Source organism: Oryctolagus cuniculus, chromosome 9 (genome assembly GCF_051225735.1).
Source record: "Oryctolagus cuniculus isolate XC-2025 breed Fujian yellow rabbit chromosome 9, ASM5122573v1, whole genome shotgun sequence".
In the NCBI taxonomy this organism is placed as follows: domain Eukaryota; kingdom Metazoa; phylum Chordata; class Mammalia; order Lagomorpha; family Leporidae; genus Oryctolagus; species Oryctolagus cuniculus.
Window position 1 is genome coordinate 92,978,794 of NC_142875.1, and position 19,401 is coordinate 92,998,194.

Genomic DNA, 19,401 nt, shown 5'->3' on the forward strand with positions numbered 1-19,401 from the left:
GCTGAAAAGATCAGCACTGAGTGGATACGGGACCCTCTTGCCTCCGTTTAGACAGGTGAGGAAAAGCAACCCTGTGTCAGGGAAAATGTCACCCAAGACAAGAGCTTAGAGATGATTTCTCTCTGCTCAGGGCAGGGCTTAATGGAAGAAAACAATTCCCCTGCCTCTCGCCGTTCTCCCGGGAACCCGGGGCGCGCGTCTGCATTCCCAGACCCTCTCTGCTCTGTTTCTCACGGAGGCACATGGAGAATGTCTGCAGAGCCATGGAGAAACAAAGGCTCAGGAAAACATATGTCCGAGACTCCCCCCGGACGGCAGCCGATAAATCCCCGGTCTACGGGATCCCGCGGCCCATGAATCACTCCCACACCTAGGGCTGATACTCCCAGGAAAGCTGAGGCATCAGGGCCTGGGGTTCCCCGACGGAGCTTCCAGTTCTCAGCCAGGCAGTCTGCACCGGAACAGAAAGATGAATCCTTCAGCTGGCCCCAAAACTCCGCCGCCCTGCACCCCAGCCCAGTGGTAACACCCACGTGGAGTGACGGGGTGGTAAAAATCACCAGGTGGGAGCCTGGCTTTCCTGGCCTGCTACAATCCTGATGGCGGGTCCCTGTTTGCCACCCCACATGATGACCCAATGCTGCTCCTTCCTACCCTTCCCCAAAGGGCTCATATATTTGAGTTTTCGGAAATGGGTTAAAAATGGAAGGCAGGGTACTTCAAAACGTCCGTGGAAAATGGAAATCAAAGATAGGCTTATTTTGTTGCAAAATTTGTGAAGTCCATGTATAGTTTATTCACAAAACACAATAGCCATACACTTTTTGAAGACCTTTTCTATGTATGGATTTCAAGGATTTCAAGTTTTTTTGCACCAAAGGAAGCTTATCTTTTAATTTTATTTTCTATGACCTTGTGGGTTTTTTTTTTTTTTTAAGATTTATTTACTTATTTGAAAGGCAGGGTTACAAACAGAGAGAGGCGGGGGGGTGGGTCCTCCACCTACTGGTTCACTCCCCAGATGGCTGCAATGGCCAGAACTGTGCTGATCCGAAGCCAGGAGCCAGGTAATTCTTCCTGGTCTCCAATATGCATGCAGGGGCCCAAGGACTTGGGCCATCTTGCACTGCTTTCCCAGGCCAGAGAGCTGGATCAGAAGAGGAGCAGTCGAACACCAACCAGCGCCCGTATGGGGTGCCGGCATCAGAGGTGGGGGTTTAGCCTACAGGCTGCAGCACTGGCCCCTGTGAACCTTGTGGAGTCCTCTCATCCTTAGGGTTGTGATCCACAAAGCAAGCATCACTGCAGAGTGGAGCCAGACAAAGCCATGTCCATGAGCTGCAAAGGACGAAAAGGCACAGGGCACAGGAGATCTTTACCCATTGGATGGGGTCCATCTGCCTAGCCTTTGTGTTTCCTTTAGGAGATCATTGGTGGTTTCAAAGCCATTGAACATAAAGGCTTCAGGTGAACGTATCTTCAATGAGACCCCAGGTGGGTCCTGAGATTGCAAATGTCAAAGTGCTACGAGAGATGCTCTGGTTCTCGCTTCCTGAAGCAATTCATGAAGTCTTCACAAAAACATAGTGCAATAGTCTCTTTAAATGGCCCATGGGGGCCAACATCGTGGTGCAGTGGGTTAGGCTGTGGCTTGCAACACTGGCATCCCATATCAGAGTGCTGATTTGTGTCCTGATGGCTCTGCTTCTGATCCAGCTCCCTGCTAATGCACCTGGGAAAGCAGTGAATGATGGCTCAAGTGCTTGGGCCCTTGCTACCCACATGGGAGCTGAAGATGGAGTCCTGGGCTCCTGGCTTTGACTTGATTCAACCTTGGCTGTTGGGGGGCGTGAACAGGTGGATGGAAGATCTCTCTGTGTCTGTCTCTCCTCCCCCTCCTCTGTTACTCTGCCTTTCAACTTACTAAAACAAACCTCAGAGAGAGAAGGGAGAAGGAAAGGAAGGAAGGGCTCATGCAGGTAATCAGCTCCATCCTGCTTTTGCCTTCCTCAAAGGAGGGCCATCCACTTATTGTAGAAAAGGAGGAAGGGGGAGGGGCTGCAGGGCTGCAGACTGCTGATAATCACCGCTAGTTTCTGATTCCTGGGAGGCTAGCATAATTCAAACCCTTTGAACTCTTTCTGCTTCAAAACAGGTATGCAGAAATGCATATGATTCAGCCCAAATGATACGTTAACTAGCACACGGTGGTGGTATCAAACTTATAGTGCGTATATATGAAAAAAAAACCCATAAGGACTGATAACATATGCAGATTCCCGGGATTTTGCCTAGTGATGCTGGGTTAGTAAGGTGGAGAGGAACCTGGCAATCTGCATGGTTATACGCCCTCAAGGGATTCTGATGAAGATGGGTCCAGGATTCTAGTTTGAGGATGGATGGTTCATATCTTCAGGGTAAAAAAAGAGATGAATTATTTGCATGGAATAAATGCTTGATGGGATCACTGTTGGTCTGGTGGCCTGGCAGACTTGTTTTTCGCTGAAGGCTGGAAGAGTCTCCAGGGTGGTGGAGGTGACAGAGAGTCCTTATTTGATGGCTTCTCCTCTCTGGAAACCCAATGCAGGGGGCTCCTGAGCCATTGTGGTCACTGCTGCCCCCATGAACAGGATCACTGGGTGACTGACTTCTGCAGAGCATCCAAGCCCAGTGTATTGCCTGGTGTGAGCACAGCATGAGCCCTGTGTCCTGGTGCAGAGAACCACAGCGACTTCTCAGAGCAGACCATACGGAGCCACCAGAGGGCTGCCGCCCAGGGAGGCACCTGGTCGGCTCTGTCCTTTAGCTGGCCCACTCTGCTGCCATTGTGGACAGCTGGGGTTTGACAGATGTCAGAGGCCAGAGCCAGGAAGATGGCGGGAAACACCTGCTGGATTCTCAGAAGCAGAAGGTAGAAGTCTGGATTAGGGAGTCAGGGTGGAGAGCTGGGGTTCAGGGAACAGAGCAGCTTGGAAGTGGCTGCTTGGATGTGGGGACGAAGTACAGGAACCCATGCTGTCCCCAGGACCCAGAGAGCTGGAGACCTGGGGAAGCTTGTGTTGGCTCTGAAGCCCCTGGTGGAGTGAGGACTCCCGTGGGGCTGCCCCACCCTTCCCTCTACCCTAGGAGATTCTCATTGCCATCCACACAGACCACCCTCCTTTTCTCACCAGCGCTTTTCTCTCTAAGGCAGGTCTGCTGTGCCGTACATCCCTGTGGCTGCTCCATTTGTCATGGTGCAGGAGCTAACCTGTGTGTGCATTCCCCATGCAGGGCTGCCATGGGAGCTGTGATGACCGGGGTGTCTAATTCTTAGGTAGAACAAAGGCCTCCCAATTCTTATATTCCTAGGCCTCCACGGACAGGGTGATTTTGGTCTCCTGGCAGAATGGGTGCCTGTTGTTCTGAGTGCCTGGAGGAGTCTACCTAACTTATTTGGTTAGCTCCTGTTACTCTGGTCACTATGGAGAACAGACATGGCCCGTCCATGGAGAAGTGTACCCGAGTGGCTGGCCCAAGAGACAGTCCTCCATAAAGTCCCAGGGCCATGGTTGGCCATGGTTTGGGCAGTCATTTGACAGAATGTGTTGTCAGGATTGGCACCAACAAAGACATAAAGGCAGGGATGTACTGATTCCAGGGACCCAGGAGGTTGTATAGTAGCTTTTGTGTGTTTGCTTCCAAGGGAGATATTTGGTGAACACATTTCATTTTGTTCCAGCTGTGGTCATGCCATGCCTGGTCTATGTGCTCTCTGCTTTGACACCCTTGCTCGGAGAGCAGTCAACAGGACACTTCTTAAGGCAGTGTCCACCAGGGCCTTGGGATTTTTCTATCTGCTCTGGGAGACTTGGGAGGATCTCAATGGGGTACCTTTGATACTGACATGTCTGGGCGGGAGGTGTGACCAGGCTGCCCATCAGATTAGCTTGTGGCTATTTCAGTTATGATCTTGGGGAAGAGTTTGTGTGTTGTCAGCTAACAACAGTGATAAAACCAGGATGTTATTCTGTTTTTCAGTGTCAGGGTCAGTTGTAGCTGGAGGTGGTTACCTTCACGGATTGAAACAATATAAACAAATGAATATGAAAATATAGGCCGGCGCCGTGGCTCATTAGGCTAATCCTCTGCCTTGCGGCGCTGGCACATCGGGTTCTAGTCCCGATCGGGGCGCAGGATTCTGTCCCGGTTGCCCCTCTTCCAGGCCAGCTCTCTGCTGTGACCAGGGAGTGCAGTGGAGGATGGCCCAAGTACTTGGGCCTTGCATCCCATGGGAGACCAGGATAAGTACCTGGCTCCTGCCATCGGATCAGCGCGGTGTGCCGGCCGCAGTGCACCGGCCGCGGAGGCCATTGGAGGGTGAACCACCGGCAAAGGAAGAGCTTTCTCTCTGTCTCTCTCTCTCACTGTCCACTTTGCCTGTCAAAAAAGAAAAAGAAAAAAAAAGAAAAAAATATAAATAGTCCCCCAAGAGTACAATGTTAGGTCCATTGCCTAAGACATTTGAAATGTGTGCCACGAGAACTTAGCCTGCTGGTTACTGACACTGTTTGGGTCGCCTGCATCCTTTGTGCCTGGATTCAAACCCCAGCTCTGCTCCCGATTCCAGCCTCTTTCTGCAAGGCACACCGCTGAAGATCACAGGGGATGGCTCCAGTAGCGGGGTCCCTGCCACTCAGATGGGAGACCTGGATCAAGTTCCTGATTCTGGTTTTTGCTTGGCCTAGTATCACCTTTGCAGGCATTTGGAGGAGTGAACCAGTGGATGGGTGCTCTCTTTCTCTCTCAAATGAATAAATAAAAATTAAAACTAAAAAAGAATTCATGAGTTACCAAAGATCCTGTTTCCTTTTGCTCTTTGTACTGTGGCCTGTAAGGTAGCTCCAGAGTTTCAATGTGCCCCCTTTAGCAGCCCAGACTCCATCCCTCTCCATCTGTGTAAATAGAACCATCTATTAAGGCTCAGTTCAGGTGCAGGTGTTTGGAGCATGGGTTAACATGCCAGTTGGGATGCCCACATCCTATATAGGAGTGCCTTGCTTCAAATCCTGGTGCCAGTCCTGATTCCAGCTTCCTGCTAGTTGAGACCCTTGGAGGCAGGGTGGTTGCTTAAGTGAATGGGTTCCTGCCACCCACATGGCAGATCTGGATTGAGTTCCTGGCTCCTGGATTTGGTCTAGCACTGCCCTGACTGTTGTGGGCATTTGGAGAGTGAACCAGTGAGTAGGAGCTCTCTGTCTTCCAAATAAACAATAAAAGCAAATAAAAATTTAGAAAAAGACTCAGTTCAGACCTTGTCTCCTCCCTGAAACCATTCTCTCCTCCCACCCAGGTAGGTCTTCCAGTCGTCTTGCTTTCTTCCTTCTTGGCTTCCCTGACCTTGTCCTTCTCCCCATCTTCCTCCTCTTCCTGCTCCTTCCTTTTCTAGCATATTTCACTTCCTGATTTTGCCAGAGGTAACTTTCATTCTCCTCCCCTTGCAATCAGGAACTACAATATTATTCTCTACATATTTCCCAAACACTGCACTTGACAATTTGCTTCCTGGTTTGCCAGGGAATCCTCCACTGTCTGTAAACCCAACAGTTACTTTTTGAGAGGGTCTGTTGCCACGTCAGGCATGCGTGGGACCCTCTGGAGCCCTGCTCTTTGGTGTTGGCTTGGGTGCTGACTATGTGGGTCCCATGCCTCCGGCTCGGTCTCATTTGGCCTCCATGTGCATTTCCAGGGCATTAGTTCTGGATGATTCTGAGGTTTCCCAGCTTCAGATGGCAGAATAAGGGTGATCCATGGAGAGACCACGGAACTTCCCAGGGGTAGGTTAGATACCTGTCCATGATAACAACTACAGGTTGTAATTCAGTGTGGTGAGGTTTGCTGACAATGCCACGTGTTACACAGTGCTATCAATGCTCAGACGCCGGCCTAGGACACTGTTACTGTGAGATGCAAGCCTGGATTGGTGCTGAGATGCACCAATGATACAGTGTAGGGTCTTGAAGCTTCAGTTTGGAATAACATCTTGATGATTCATCAGTCTATTTTTTGATGTTTCTTTTAAAATTTCTATTTGCTTGAGGAGCACAGAGATAGAGAAAGGCAGTCAGACATACAGAGCTGCCATCCACTGGTTCACTCCCCAAATGCTAGCAATGACTTGGGTTGGCTCAGGCCAAAGTCCTGGGTCCCTGCCACCCAGTTGCTTGGGCTGTCACTACTGCCTCCCAGGTTCAGCATCAGCAGGAAGCTGAGGTTGGCAGCTGGAGCTGGGAATCAAACCCAGGCACACGGGCATCTTGCCTGCTAGGCTAAACACCTGCTCCGTTTGTATTTGTTAGATAAAACCTTTTTAAAGGAGATGTTGTATCATCAATTGCAAGTGCAAGAGCAGTCTCAGAAAAATGAATAAGAGCACTCATGGGACACCTCAAGCTGCGTTGGTCCCACTGGCCTGTCACTGTTGTGGCTATGGTGGTGCAGGACGTGGCAGGCCCTGGGTAGGAGGCCTCCATGTCCACCCCCCTCCACCACCATGGAGTTGTGTTGCTTGAGAAAAGCTGCTGAATGTCCTCATTGAAGAAAAGTAGATGTCCAACCCCCCATTTGGAGCCCATGCTTCACAATGTCCTCATGCATGCAGAGTAATGCTTCATCCAATGCCTGGCAAACAGAGGCACAGGAAAACCAACGCACTGAATCCTCCCTCCCTCCCTCCCTCCCTCCCTCCCTCCCTCCCTCCCTCCCTCCCTTCCTTCCTTTCCTCCCTCCCTCCCTCTCTTCCTTCCTTCCTTTCCTCTCTCCCTCCCTCCATCCCTCCTTCCCTCCCTCCCTCCCTTCCTTCCTTTCCTCCCTCCCTCCCTCTCTTCCTTCCTTCCTTTCCTCTCTCCCTCCCTCCATCCCTCCTTCCCTCCCTCCCTCCCTACCTTCCTTCCTTTCCTCCCTCCCTCCCTCCCTCTCTTCCTTCCTTCCTTTCCTCCCTCCCTCCCTCCCTCCCTTCCTCCCTTCCTTCCTTTTTCTGCGAATGAATCCGATCATTTTTATCAGAGAAGGCTAACAGCCAAGTGTTGCTGTACATTCACTCTCATTGACCTTGGAAGGGACTTCCTTTCACCTGGGCCATTTCACACGGGAGGGTGCAGGAGCTCAGGAGCCCCAGGATGCTCGTCCCCACTGCAACTCTTATACAAACAGAAGCATGAGCGCAAGCTCTTCTGATTCACACAGTCATCTGCCTTCACTGTCCCTTCGTTCCTCTTGCCCCTCTGCACCCCCACCCCCACCCCCAGCAAGGTTCCCTCTGCCCTCACTGCTCACCAACACCCCCTTTCCTTGGGTTCTCAGCACCAGGAGCTGCCCCCAGATACCTGGGTTGGTTGTGGTACAGAGGAGAGCGAGGGTAGTACCTGGGAAGGAGGGCTCAGGATGCCTGGAGCCTCGCCAGGCTTAGGCCGGGTGGAGAGTGCTTCGCAGGCTCTGGCTGTGTGCCTGGTGCTGCCCGTGACTGGGGCCTCTCTGGGCTCCTGTGGTTTTGGCAGCCGAGGCGAGAGCCCATCCAGCAGCCTCTGCCTCCCTCCGTCCCTGTGGCAAGCAGTGCCTGTGGCCCCAACGTGACCTTTGAGCAACTTCCTGCCCCTTTGCCACGGGGCCCCTGCTCTGTGCTGCCCCACGCCTGGCCCCGCTGCTGGCTGTGGTGTGTGGTGGGTGGTGCAGAGCACCGAGGGGTCCTTGGGTTAGGATGACCGCTGCCAATGACGAGAGCGCCAGCTGTCTCACACTCACCGGGGCAGGTGCAGTCAGACGGGAGACAGCGTGCCTCGTGACGGGTGATGCATGGTTCACAAGACAGAAACAGAGAACTCCCGGGAGCAAATCTGCTTCCCCATGTCTGCATCAGGGCTCTTCCCGTGCCACTGATGGGGAGTGAAGTCACAGGCCGGGCGACTTCTTCAAGGCCAGCTACCAAGCTGCTCCTAACCCAACGGTGAGGAGTAAAATTCAAAGTTAACTAACGGCAATTCAAGACCCAGTTACTTTTATAATTTATTACAATTTAGAATTTTATAGTTACATGGAGTCTCTGATTTATGACGATTCTGCTTAGGATTTCTGACTTGATGACAGTGCGAGAGTTGGAAAGTTGGATTCAGATCTTGCCTGGCCAGCACTGTGGGTTCCGATGCTCTTTGGGATGCAGGCCAGTGACAGCGGCCACAGATCCCCATCAGCCCCTTGGACATGGGGGATACAAGTGACCCTCTGCAATGTGCCAAGTGGCTTGGCTACAGTGTGCAGTAGGTAGGGTAGGTGGAATCAAAGCATTTTCCACTTATGGTATCGTCAACCTACCACTTGTTTATTGGGGTATAATCCTATGATAAAGTGTGGAATACTTGTGTTTTCTAATTGTTACAAAAAAGGTCAGAAATCTAGAAGAGGCTACAAAAACCCCTTAGTTAATATTGGGATTCATATTGCAACAGAAAATAAAGGAGATGCGCCGGTGCCGTGGCTCAATAGGTTAATCCTCCGCCTTGTGGCGCAGCACACCGGGTTCTAGTTCCGGTCGGGGCGCCAGATTCTGTCCCGGTTGCCCCTCTTCCAGGCCAGCTCTCTGCTGTGGCCCGGGAGTGCAGTGGAGGATGGCCCAAGTGCTTGGGCCCTGCACCCCACGGGAGACCAGGATAAGCACCTGGCTCCTGGCTTCGGATCAGCGTGGTGCGCCGGCCGCAGTGCACCGGCCACAACGGCCATTGGAGGGTGAACCAACAGCGAAGGAAGACCTTTCTCTCTGTCTCTCTCTCTCTCACTGTCCACTCTGCCTGTCCAAAAATAAATAAATAAATAAATAAATAAAGGAGATGCAATATTCATAGTGCTTATACGTAAATTATAGGAGCCAATAAGTGAAAAGTTGTTGTCAAACTTTAAATTGATTCCTGGTGTTTGAGGACACTGGATTCGCAATGAGGGCTGACCCAGGAGCCAAGCAGAGGTCCCTGCTCTGACTCCCCATCCATCCCCTGGCTCCATCCTCTGTTCCAGCACCTTCTGCAATATTTATCAAACACATATCATATTACCTACTTAAAATACACACAGGAAAAAGAGACTGTCTCTGTTCCAATAATAAAACCTCATAGGACAAAACCTCATTGTGATGAACTTAACCATAGGTGTGCACCCTGAGGCCATGGCCGCGTGTGTACTGATGCCTGTGTGGACATGTGTGTGTCTGAGACAGCTGGGGGTTGTCAGTGAGCTCCATTATAGAGAGCAACACTTCGGTCACTTGAGCTGAAACTTCAGTGGGAACAGGAGTCACTCACGTGAGGAGCAGGTGGTGAAATCTCAGTCTAAGGGAACGCCTGCAGAGACAGGGGTGCTGAGCGGGCAGCTGCTTCTTCAGGGCCACCCTCCAGAATGTGGTGTGTTTGGGGAAGCGACATCAGGACATGGGGTGGCCCAGGATAGGGTGGTCCCATGGGCCTCAGCGTTATGCTGAGGTTCAGACTAACTGTGAAGGTGATGGCGAGTTTTTGAGGAACTGCACGCAAGGCACAAGCTGGTAGGAAAACTGGCAGCCTTGGGAATCCATGTACTGGAGGCAGCAGCGTTGTCAGGACACAGAGGAGGAAGGTGTGGGGTAGGGGGTGAGCAGCGGAGGACAGGCTAGAGATGGCTAGGGGCATCCAGTTTATGTTGCGTTTCTCTCTCTGCACTCGCTCCACTGCCCGTGCCAGTGGCCATGGTCTCTCACGGGCCTCAACTCTGTGCTCTTCCAACAGCCTGCCTGCTCCCCCTGAGAGCCCTTGGTTCTGTGCTCATTTTTCTGTATCTCACCCAAATATCATACTGCCCACTCAGACTCAACTCAACACCCTCCTCAGTCCACACAGCTCTGCAGAGGTAACCTGTCTTGGGGATGTTTGGCCTAGTCGTTAAAGACTCTTGCACCCAATAGTGCCCAAGTGCAAGTCCCAGCTCTGCTTCCAATTCCAGCTTCCTGCTAAGTCACCCCAGGGAGGCAGCAGTGATGGCTCAAGTCATTGGGTTTCTTCCACCCATGTGGGAGGCCTGGGTTGAGTTGCTGGCTCCTGGTTTTGGCTCCTGCCCCAGCTGTTGTGGGCATTTGGAGAGTGAACCAGCAGATGGAAGATCTCTATTCTCATCTGCCTGACTTTTTCTTTCTGTCTCTCTGGTGCTCAAATAAAGAAAATAAAAATAGAATGAAAGACAACTTGTATTTCCAATATTTCCAATATTCTCTTTCTGCAGCCATCCCTTGCTTGCTACTTTCAGGTCTGTGGCTCTTTTGTAATTTTTCCTTCGCCCTGTATTGTTCTCTGCCTGGATTGTTCCGTGCCTCCTCCTTTAGATACCCTTTCTCATCCATATGAACTCAAACAGGATCACAGGGAGCTCCAGTCTATGAGCTTCTGCTATGACAGATTTTCTGTAACCTTTCTTTACAGCACTCTGTGCTGTTGTGATTTTTATTTCTGTGTAGTATGATTGGAACAATGTCCATCTCAACTTTTTTTTTCCCATAGGAGGGGTTTTCAAAAATCTCACAGAAAAATGCATAATGTGAATAATCTATTCATGGATTACAAAGCTTCCTTGCACCAAAATAAGCTTATCTTTGCATCCCATTTCTCCACAGACTTTCTCAAGTCCCTTTGTAGATGTATCAAGGGCAGGAGGACAGGAGCCAGGTCTGCAGGCCGCCTATGTAGCCACTGGGCTTCTGAGTACAAGGCCTAAAACGTGCTCCTTCTTGTATCTGAAACACACAGTGTGGCTCCTGATGCACACTTGTGGACGTGGGCCATGCCGGTTGAACTTGTTTTAATTTAGCAGCCATTAGAAACAAAACAGCAGAGTCCTGGTCTGCCTGCTCAGCATATATGGACAGGTAGCCTTGGTCCAAAGATTCTATCTGCTACTTTGTTCCCCTGAGATATATTCTCTCTATATGCATTTTTGTTCTGCAGATTTGTTTATTTTAAAGGCAGAGTTAGGTAGCAAAAGAGAGAGAGAGAGAGAGAGAGAGAGAGATCTTCCATCTTCTGGTTTACTCTGCAAATACCTGCAATAGCCTGAGTTGGGCCAGGCCCAAGCTAGGAGCCAGGAGCTCCATCTGGGTCTCTCACATGAGTATCATAGGCCCAAGCACTTGGGCCATTTTCCCAAGTGCATTAGCAGGTGCTTTTCCAGGTGCATTAGCAGGAAGCTAGATTAGAAGTGGAGCAGCTGGGACTCCACCTGTGCTTATGTGAGATGCTAGCGTTGCAGGAGGTGGCTTAACTGCTACTCCCCAGCGCTGGTCCCCCCACATACATTTTGTTCGGTCAATCTCATGACAAGTGGAGATAATCCTAAAATACAATGGTCTAGTGCTAGCTTAGCTACAGGAGTGAATTTTCCATCCCTCAAACATTGGAGGCCTGAAGGACAGGGGAGCTACTGTGTGAGAGTTTGAGAGCACCTGCTAGGTTTCTTAATGGAACACAGTCAGCCATGGTTCCAGGAAGCACAGGCAAGCCCTCCTCTCATGCAGGCACAGTGGCTTAGTTGCCCTTCCAAAAATTCTTCCAGGCTTCAGTGCTGGACTTCCCCCACACCAAAAATTCATAGCCCTCTGCCATGGATGTAGTTCTGAATTCCCAGCCCTGGGTTTCTCTCTTTTAAAGCTCCTGTTACCCATCCCCTCCCTTGGAGATACATTTTCTTTCTTCTTGACTAAGAAGAGTTGCCGTTTGGGATGTTTCCACAATCTTTTCAGCCTTTCCCTTCTTTGAGGCTGCTGATGAAAGCACGGAACATTTTTGTTTGAAATTGAGAATCATCAGAATATATTAGCTTAGGGAGTTTTCAGGAAGTTTCTCCATACTTCTTGCAGTAAAAGTTCTGGTCTAAAACTGTTTTGTAACATTATGCATTGCCCTCAAGTGGGGTTGCAGTTTTGCCAAGTAGCTCTCTTGCAATCAGGAAGACCTGGGTTTGAATCCTGCCCTAATCCATCAATCATGGGACTTGGAATAGAATGCTCCTTGCTTGGGAGAATAGGGTTTATGGGCCTGTTTTTTTAGGGTTATTAAGAGGAGTAAATTAGATAGCTCATAAATAAATGCCCAGCAAAGACTCAACTGCAAGTAGAATTTCATTAATGTCAACTTCCTTCTTGGAAGTTTTCTTCCCTAGTTAAAGAATTTGTACAGAATGCGTGTTATACTCTAGACAGAATCACAGGAAGAATTTGTTTGAAGTTGAGTGACAAAGATGCTGATTTATAAGGGTGATACCTACTACACTAATTATCTATCACCAATCTATGCATATATTATCTATCAATATAACTATCATCTGTCTGAATTATTGTCAATTTTCTATTCATCTTACCACTCATCCTCACATGCAAATATGAATATTAACACACGTAATTAACTCAGGATAGCAGTCTCTTTTCTTTTTTTCCCAGTGGAAAGTCACTGTGTTAAATGTGAAGAGCTTCCACGTGAGCAATTAAAAACACCAACTCTGGACCCTTGACCCTAGATTTGTCTTTTTAATTACTTTCTTTCCATATTCATGTAGATGTATCAAAATCTACAGGCAAGCTGTGTATTTGCTCCTTTCCTTAATATTTTCCATCTTGGTTAATGGGATCATTGTTTGCTTACAAAAATCAACTAATCTGAAAATCAAGGACATCCCATACACAATGCACCATCAGTTGAACTCCACTTACTAAACACACTGTGGTCCTGCCACTTGTTGGCCACCTCCCCTTCCACTGTTGTAAGTTAATGTGATCACTACAGGGCCAGAGTTGTGGCCCAGCAGGTTAAGCCACTGTCCTCAACATTGGCAGCCCATATCAGAGTGCTGGTTTAAGTCCTGACTGCTCTGTTTCTGATCCAGCTCTCTGCTAATGCACCCTACAAAGCAGTGAGTTATGCCCCAAATACTTGGGCCTCTGCCATCCACATAGGAGACCCAGAAAGAGTTCCTGGCTCCTGGCTTTGGCTTGGGCCATCCTTAGCTGTGTGGCCATTTGGGAAGTGAACCAGTGGATGGAAGATCTCTCTCTCACTCTCTCTCTCTCTCTCTCTCTCTCTAACACTCTGCCTTTCAAATGAAACAAATAAATCTTTTTAAAAAGAGATTATCACTTGAAATAGAAAGTGGATTCTCCATTTCTTGAGTAATTTTCTGTAATAAAATTTTCCCCTCAAATGGGGAGCTCTGAAAACAGGTGGCACCTATACTTGAGAGAAAGGTACCTCTTAGACACACCTCCTCCATGCTTTGGGCCTTACCTACCTCCCCCTTTGAATCTGTGAAAACTGTGGCCTAAATAGGTCACTCAGTTGCTTGATTCCTTCCAAGAAAATGAATAGTTATATGCATTTCGAGTATCTTTTGTTTCTAGTTTCCATCTTATAAATAAACCCCTATTTTTTAATCAATAGGTTTTACTTTTTAAGATTTTCTCTGTTTTCTTCCTATAATCCTTAACATACCGTGCATTAAATTGTAATTATTTTTTATGGTTTACAGTGTACTAATCCTATAGCATTTAAATTTTCTTCTGTGTTTGGCTAAAGTATCCCCATGTACCTATTCTACTATTTTTCTGTGTTATTAAGGTTCTAATGTCTCCACTGTGTCCTTATTTTTGCATCCCCCAACTGTTAAAAATGTCCAAAGAACTATTGTTGTGCGGTAAAGATTTTGTCCTGTCATTTTCCCTGGTTCCTGAGGGAGTCTCTATACCCTTGAGTTTTCTGAGTGACAAGTGTGTCTTGGTTGCTATTGGTTGGACCCCTGAGATGATGCCTGAGTTTATACCAGTGAGGTCCCTGGCAGTTTCAGGGTGGACACTGACATGCTATAAAAACCACCATGTGATGTGATTAAGGGTTCAGTTCTGAGCCACTTGATATCAGTGTGAACTGCCAACCTCTGGGAGGAGGTGTGGGACTTGAAACAGAGTTCAGTCACATTGCCAATGGCTTCAACAATCATGCCTCGGTGGTGAAACCCCCCCAAAAATACTCTGACACTCGAAGCTTGACAGAGCTTCTGCGGTTGGTGGTGGACATGCCAGGAGGGTGATGCTGAGGTTTGAGAACTCACTAAACTGGCTCAGGGAACTCAGAGAAGTGCTGCTGTTGTTATCATAGTAACTGAAAGACACAGCTCAGGCCCAGCCCTAGGGAACCACACAAGGCAAGGGCTGGAGGGCTCTCCAGCAATTCTGCAGGATGCATCACAAGTGGGCTGGGAATCCCGGAGTTGGCAGCTGGGGTCTGAAGCAAGGATTCTCCCACAGAAAGCCCTGCCCTCACCTCTGAGATCGGATCTAACCCCACACAGTTAGCATCAGAACTGCACGGCTCCTTCCAGCCTGCTCTCTCTCACTCAGGTCTGCTCCTTCCCACGGAGTCTGCTGCTTGCATTGGGTGGATGTGCTTTCTGCTTGTTTCAGCCTCTCAAAGGGACACGTTCACTCTCCTCTCCCACCTGTCTTCTCACTATTAAAGCTTGACTTATGCCCACCGCTTCTTTGGAATCTTTTTTTTTTTTTTTGGCTGCCTCCTAGGCTATGTTCTCTCTTCTTGGAACTCCAGCAATACTGAATGCTAGTGTCTGTTTTGAGAACACAGTTGGCTTCACCATATTGGTGGGGTACTGGTACCAGGATCCACCGCAGACCCCAAAATTGCATTGAACGAAACTTCGTGCATCTGCTCAAAAACTATTACTCTTTTCTAGACTCCTTATCATAGCTAATACAATGTAAATGTTGTGTAAATAGTTGTTAAACCGTGTTTAGGGAGTGTGCACTTGTTCAGTGCAGACACAATATTTCTTTGTGAATATTCAGTTTTTTTATACAGGTCATTTAAAAATTTGTATGTGTATGTTTTCATTTTTCTTTGCAAGGCAGAAAGAAGGGAGAAGGAGAGAGAGAGAGAGAGAGAGAGAGAGAAAGAGAGAGATAGGGGAGAGATGAGAACTCGTTCTGGATGGAGGTGGAAACTGCTGGTTCAGTCCGTAAATGTCTGTAAGAGCCAAGAGTGGGCCGGGGGTAAACCCAGGAATCAGGAACTCCATCTGGGTCCACCATGTGGATGACATGGACCCAAGTACTTGAGCCATCACCTGCCGTCTCTCAGGGTGTGCATTAGCAGGAGCTGGAATCAGAAGTGGAGGCAGAACTTGAACCCAGGCAAACTGATATGGCTTGTGGGTGTTCCAAGTGGCATCTTAATGGCTGTGCCAAATGCCCGCCCCTCTTTCTGAGTATTTTTGATGTGAAGTAGATGGGGAGTCTGTGGATGCAAAGGATTGACTATGTTGTTTTCCCAGCAGGATACTGAGGCCCTTATCTTAAGCCTTCTTTAAAAGTAACAAGTGGTGAGAGCTTACCACTTAACAGGTAGCAAAGAACTGAATGACAGCAAGTGACAATGACACTTGTGTTGGCATTGCTATGGACTCCAAAGAGGCTCCCAGGGCTCTGGGTGTGGAAGGGAAGCTGAAGGTGATCTGGCGAGAGCACTTTGTTTTGCTGAGTAGGCACTCCACAAATACTTGTGGAATTAATGAAGATAAGGAGAGAATAGCCCCGGAGTACTTGACTTGTCCCAAGTCTCCAGGCTGGTAATTCCTATTGAACTCAGGAGTCCAGGCTGGTAATTCCTATTGAACTCAGGAGTCCAGGCCAGCCAGGGGTGGTAATGGGACCACTTGGTCTCAGCCATCTTCTTTGTATGCACTCAGTTATTGAGCACAGGGTGGAAGTCTTCTTCCACGAAGTTCAGATGATCTCAACCATGCTACTAAGGTAAGTGATTTCTGACTTATTCCTTCTGAAATACGGTTTACCTCGGGTTAAACAGGTGACTGCTATGAAGCATTCACAGGCATTTAGGTTCTTAGTGGCCATGTCCTCTTAGAAGTCTTATTTCAAGTACATTATGAGCTAGTACCCTAGTGTCTAGGTTGAAAGTGAAGTGGAAAAGAAGCAATACCCAGATGTTAGATCTAGTTACTAGACATGTGTAAATCCTAATTATTTCCATTACAAATAATCTGTTTATTTACTTCCTTTTTTAAAGATTTATTTATTTATTTGAAAGGCAGAGTTACAGGCAGAGGTGAGAGAGAGAGAGAGAGGGAGAGGGAGAGGCAGAGGGGGAGAGAGAGAGTTAGGGAGAGAGAGACAGAGAGAGAGAGACAAGTCTTCCATCCACTGATTTCACTCCCCAAATGGCTGAACGGCCAGAGCTGCACGAATCTGAAGCCAGGAGCCAGGGGCTTCCCCCAGGTCTCCCATGTGGGTGCAGGGACCAAGCACTTGGGCCATCTTCCACTGCCTTCCCGGCCATAGCAGAGAACTGGACTGGAAGAGGAGCAACTGGGATTCGAACCGGTGCCCATATTGTTTGCTTAGGAATGAGAGAGAAGCCTGCAGGCTGCCTCTGCAGAGTGTGTCACCTGCTCCTCTGTGACCCTGAGTGCAGCTCTCCCACCTCACCAAGTGAGAATGATGCCAGCCACCACTGAGTCGGCACCATGTCCAGTGCTCCTGGTCACTGCTGGCATCTCAGGAAGCCTGGGACCTGATTCTTCCTGAGGAAAGCCAGAATCAGCCATGCTAAGGCTGACAAGGATTTGTAGGAAGAGGAGAGAGTACTCTGCCTCCCTTCCTTGGGCTCCTTTGCCAAATTATTTCAGGAGCAGGACTCTAGCAGTTTCTATTCCCCCCTTAAGTTCTTGTTTTTTTTTTTTTTTTTTTTTTTTTTTTAAGACTTATTTATTTATTTGAAAGGTCGAGTTACAGAGAGGCAGAGGCAGAGGCAGAGAAGAGAGAGAGAGAGAGAGGTCTTCCAGAAGTCTTCCACCAGATGGTTCACTCCCCAGATGGCTGCAAGGGCTGGAGCTGAGCCAGTCCAAAGCCAGGAGCCAGGGCTATGCAGAGCTGTCTGTGCAATACAGGAGCTGAACAATTGAAGACGTGTCTGGCAGGACACCACGGGTGAGTGTTCTATGGAGATTATCTTGGGCTAACTTATGATTCTCCAACCAGGACTGGCTCAACCATGACAGGCTGCCTATACCATGGTGGTCCCATAAGATTATAAGGGAGCTGAAAAGTTCCTCTTTCCTAGTGGCATTGTAGCCATCATCACATTGTGCCATGTGTTGTTCACATGTGTGTGGTAACGCTGTTACAAACTGCTTTATCAGTCCTATATGGGATAGCATATACAATGATGTGCAGTACACAATACTGGATAATGATACTAAAGGTGATTTTATTGGGGTACGCATTTACTCCACTATACTTTTAATCATTGCTTTAAAGTGTACTCCTGTTGATTTAAAAAAAAGGGGGGCCGGCGCCACGGCTCATTAGGCTAATCCTCCACCTGTGGTGCTGGCACCCCAGGTTCTAGTCCCAGCCGGGGCGTCGGATTCTGTCCCAGTCACTCCTCTTTCAGTCCAGCCCTCTGCTATGGCCCGGGAGTGCAGTGGAGGATGGCCCAAGTGCTTGGGCCCTGCACCCTCATGGGAGACCAGGGGAAGCACCTGGCTCCTGGCTTTGGATCAGCGCAGCGTGCCGACTGTAGTGGCCATTTGGGGGGTGAACCAATGGAAGGAAGACATTTTTCTCTGTCTCTCTCTCTCTCACTGTCTAACTCTGCTTGTCAAAAAAAAAAAGATTGGGTGTGACATGGTATGCCTCAGGAGGCAGGCAGCAACCTCTCACATCTTGTATTCACTGCATCTGTTGCTTCGGTCTAGGTTTGTGTAAATACACTCTAGGATGTTTGCACAATGAAATCACCTACAGTACTAGCCCCATTATTAGGTGCAATGATTGTCAATTGTCCCTGCCTAGGTATTAGGGAGATTATCTGATTCTCTCTGCTCCCAGGAGATGGAGACTGAGGCAGAGAGGATGAGGGAGGTGAAGGAAGTGAGACTTTCATCTTTGTATCTGAAAGGTCTGTTCCCTGTGCCTTTGGGCTAACTCGTGGTGGTTCTCCAACTTTGGACAGATGATGATATCCTGACATGAGAAGAGGAGAACCAGATTTTTGCTGTTTAAGTGGAAATTTCCGAAGCCCTCATCCTGACTCCATTTCTGGGGTTGTTTATTTAGGTCAAAATGTGTTAATTGTTCCCTTTGGTGTATTCCGTACCGTAAGTGCTCATTCACTTTCTCGGGAGGTCTTATGGATTTGTTTAAAGATGATTTCAAAGTCTTTTCGGTTCTTTCAAAGTAGGTTTCTGTTGTGTTTTAGAGGAAAACAGCACTGTGTGACCAAGGGCAACTTGGTGGAGGTTAGTGTGAACTGATGAGATAATGCAAGAGTAAAGATCAAAGCCACTCAGTGTGTAGTTCTATTGGATAGGAGTCCGTTGATCACCGAGATTCTGTGGTTATCTGAGCGTGGGCAAAGGGAGCTATTCACAACTTTGCCATGGAAGCTGAAGTTGGCTCCATCAGTCACCTACATCTTGGGTTATTAGGCTGCAGCCCCCAACCTGGGCTATCGGCCCCCACTGCCTGTCAAGGTCGGCATTATCCGCAGCTATGTCCATGAGACAGACACATCATTCTGGGAAATTTCACACATTATCTTCAGAAGTGAAGCATGCTAAAGAGGTCCCACCCCTCCAGTCTGCTTAGGGACTTTCTTTTAGGAATAAGGGGGAGACTGTTGTGATACCATGACCTGGGGTGGATAATGCCAGTATAAAGGAGAATTCAGGGGTCAGCGCTGTGGCATAGCAGGTAAAGCTGTTGCCTGCAGTGCAGGCATCCCATATAGGCACCAGTTCAAGTCTTGGCTGCCCCTCTTCCAATCCAGCTCTCTGCTATGGACTGTGAAAGCAGTGGATGATCCCTGCACCTGCATGGGAGATCTGGAAGAAGCTCCTGGCTCCTGGCTTTGGATCTGTTCAGCTCTGGCCATTGTAGACACTTGCGGAGTGAACCAGCAGATGAAAGACCTCTCTCTCTCTTTCTCTCTCTCTCTGTCTCTCCCTCTGCCTCTCTGTAACTCTGCATTTCAAATAAATAAAAATCAATAAAGGAGACTTCAGAGGGGACGTTTGCAATTCAAACACTTGGAAGCACTCCTGCATGAGTGCAAGGGTGCCTAGGAAGGAGTTGGGCATTCACTGAGCAAGGACTCGATGCTTGCACATCCAGAGTGAAAAGGTAGATTCCCTAAGGTCTCCACTCTGTGTTCTTAGCAGCAATGCTGGTCTGACTTATAAATGGTAAGAGAATGTGAGTAACAGCACATCCTCCTGAGAGTGGCTTACACAGCTTCCTCTTTTAATGGGAAGGCCAGGGATGAGTGTTTTCCAAGG

The 19,401-nt window shown here is 48.6% G+C and overlaps 1 protein-coding gene across 2 annotated transcripts in view; it reads left to right on the forward strand.

Moving 5' to 3' along the window:
• Window positions 1-4,754, forward strand: part of LOC149124667 (uncharacterized) — a 136,071-nt gene extending 131,317 nt beyond the window's left edge. For both annotated transcript variants that reach the window (XR_016213403.1, XM_089304390.1), the window contains exon 7: window positions 4,610-4,754. Coding sequence is in view for 1 of the 2 variants with exons in the window: in XM_089304390.1 (XP_089160516.1) it covers window positions 4,610-4,660 (51 nt within the window). In the remaining variant the exon portion in view is untranslated. The remainder of the gene's footprint in view (window positions 1-4,609) is intronic.
• Window positions 4,755-19,401: the final 14,647 nt, after the last annotated feature.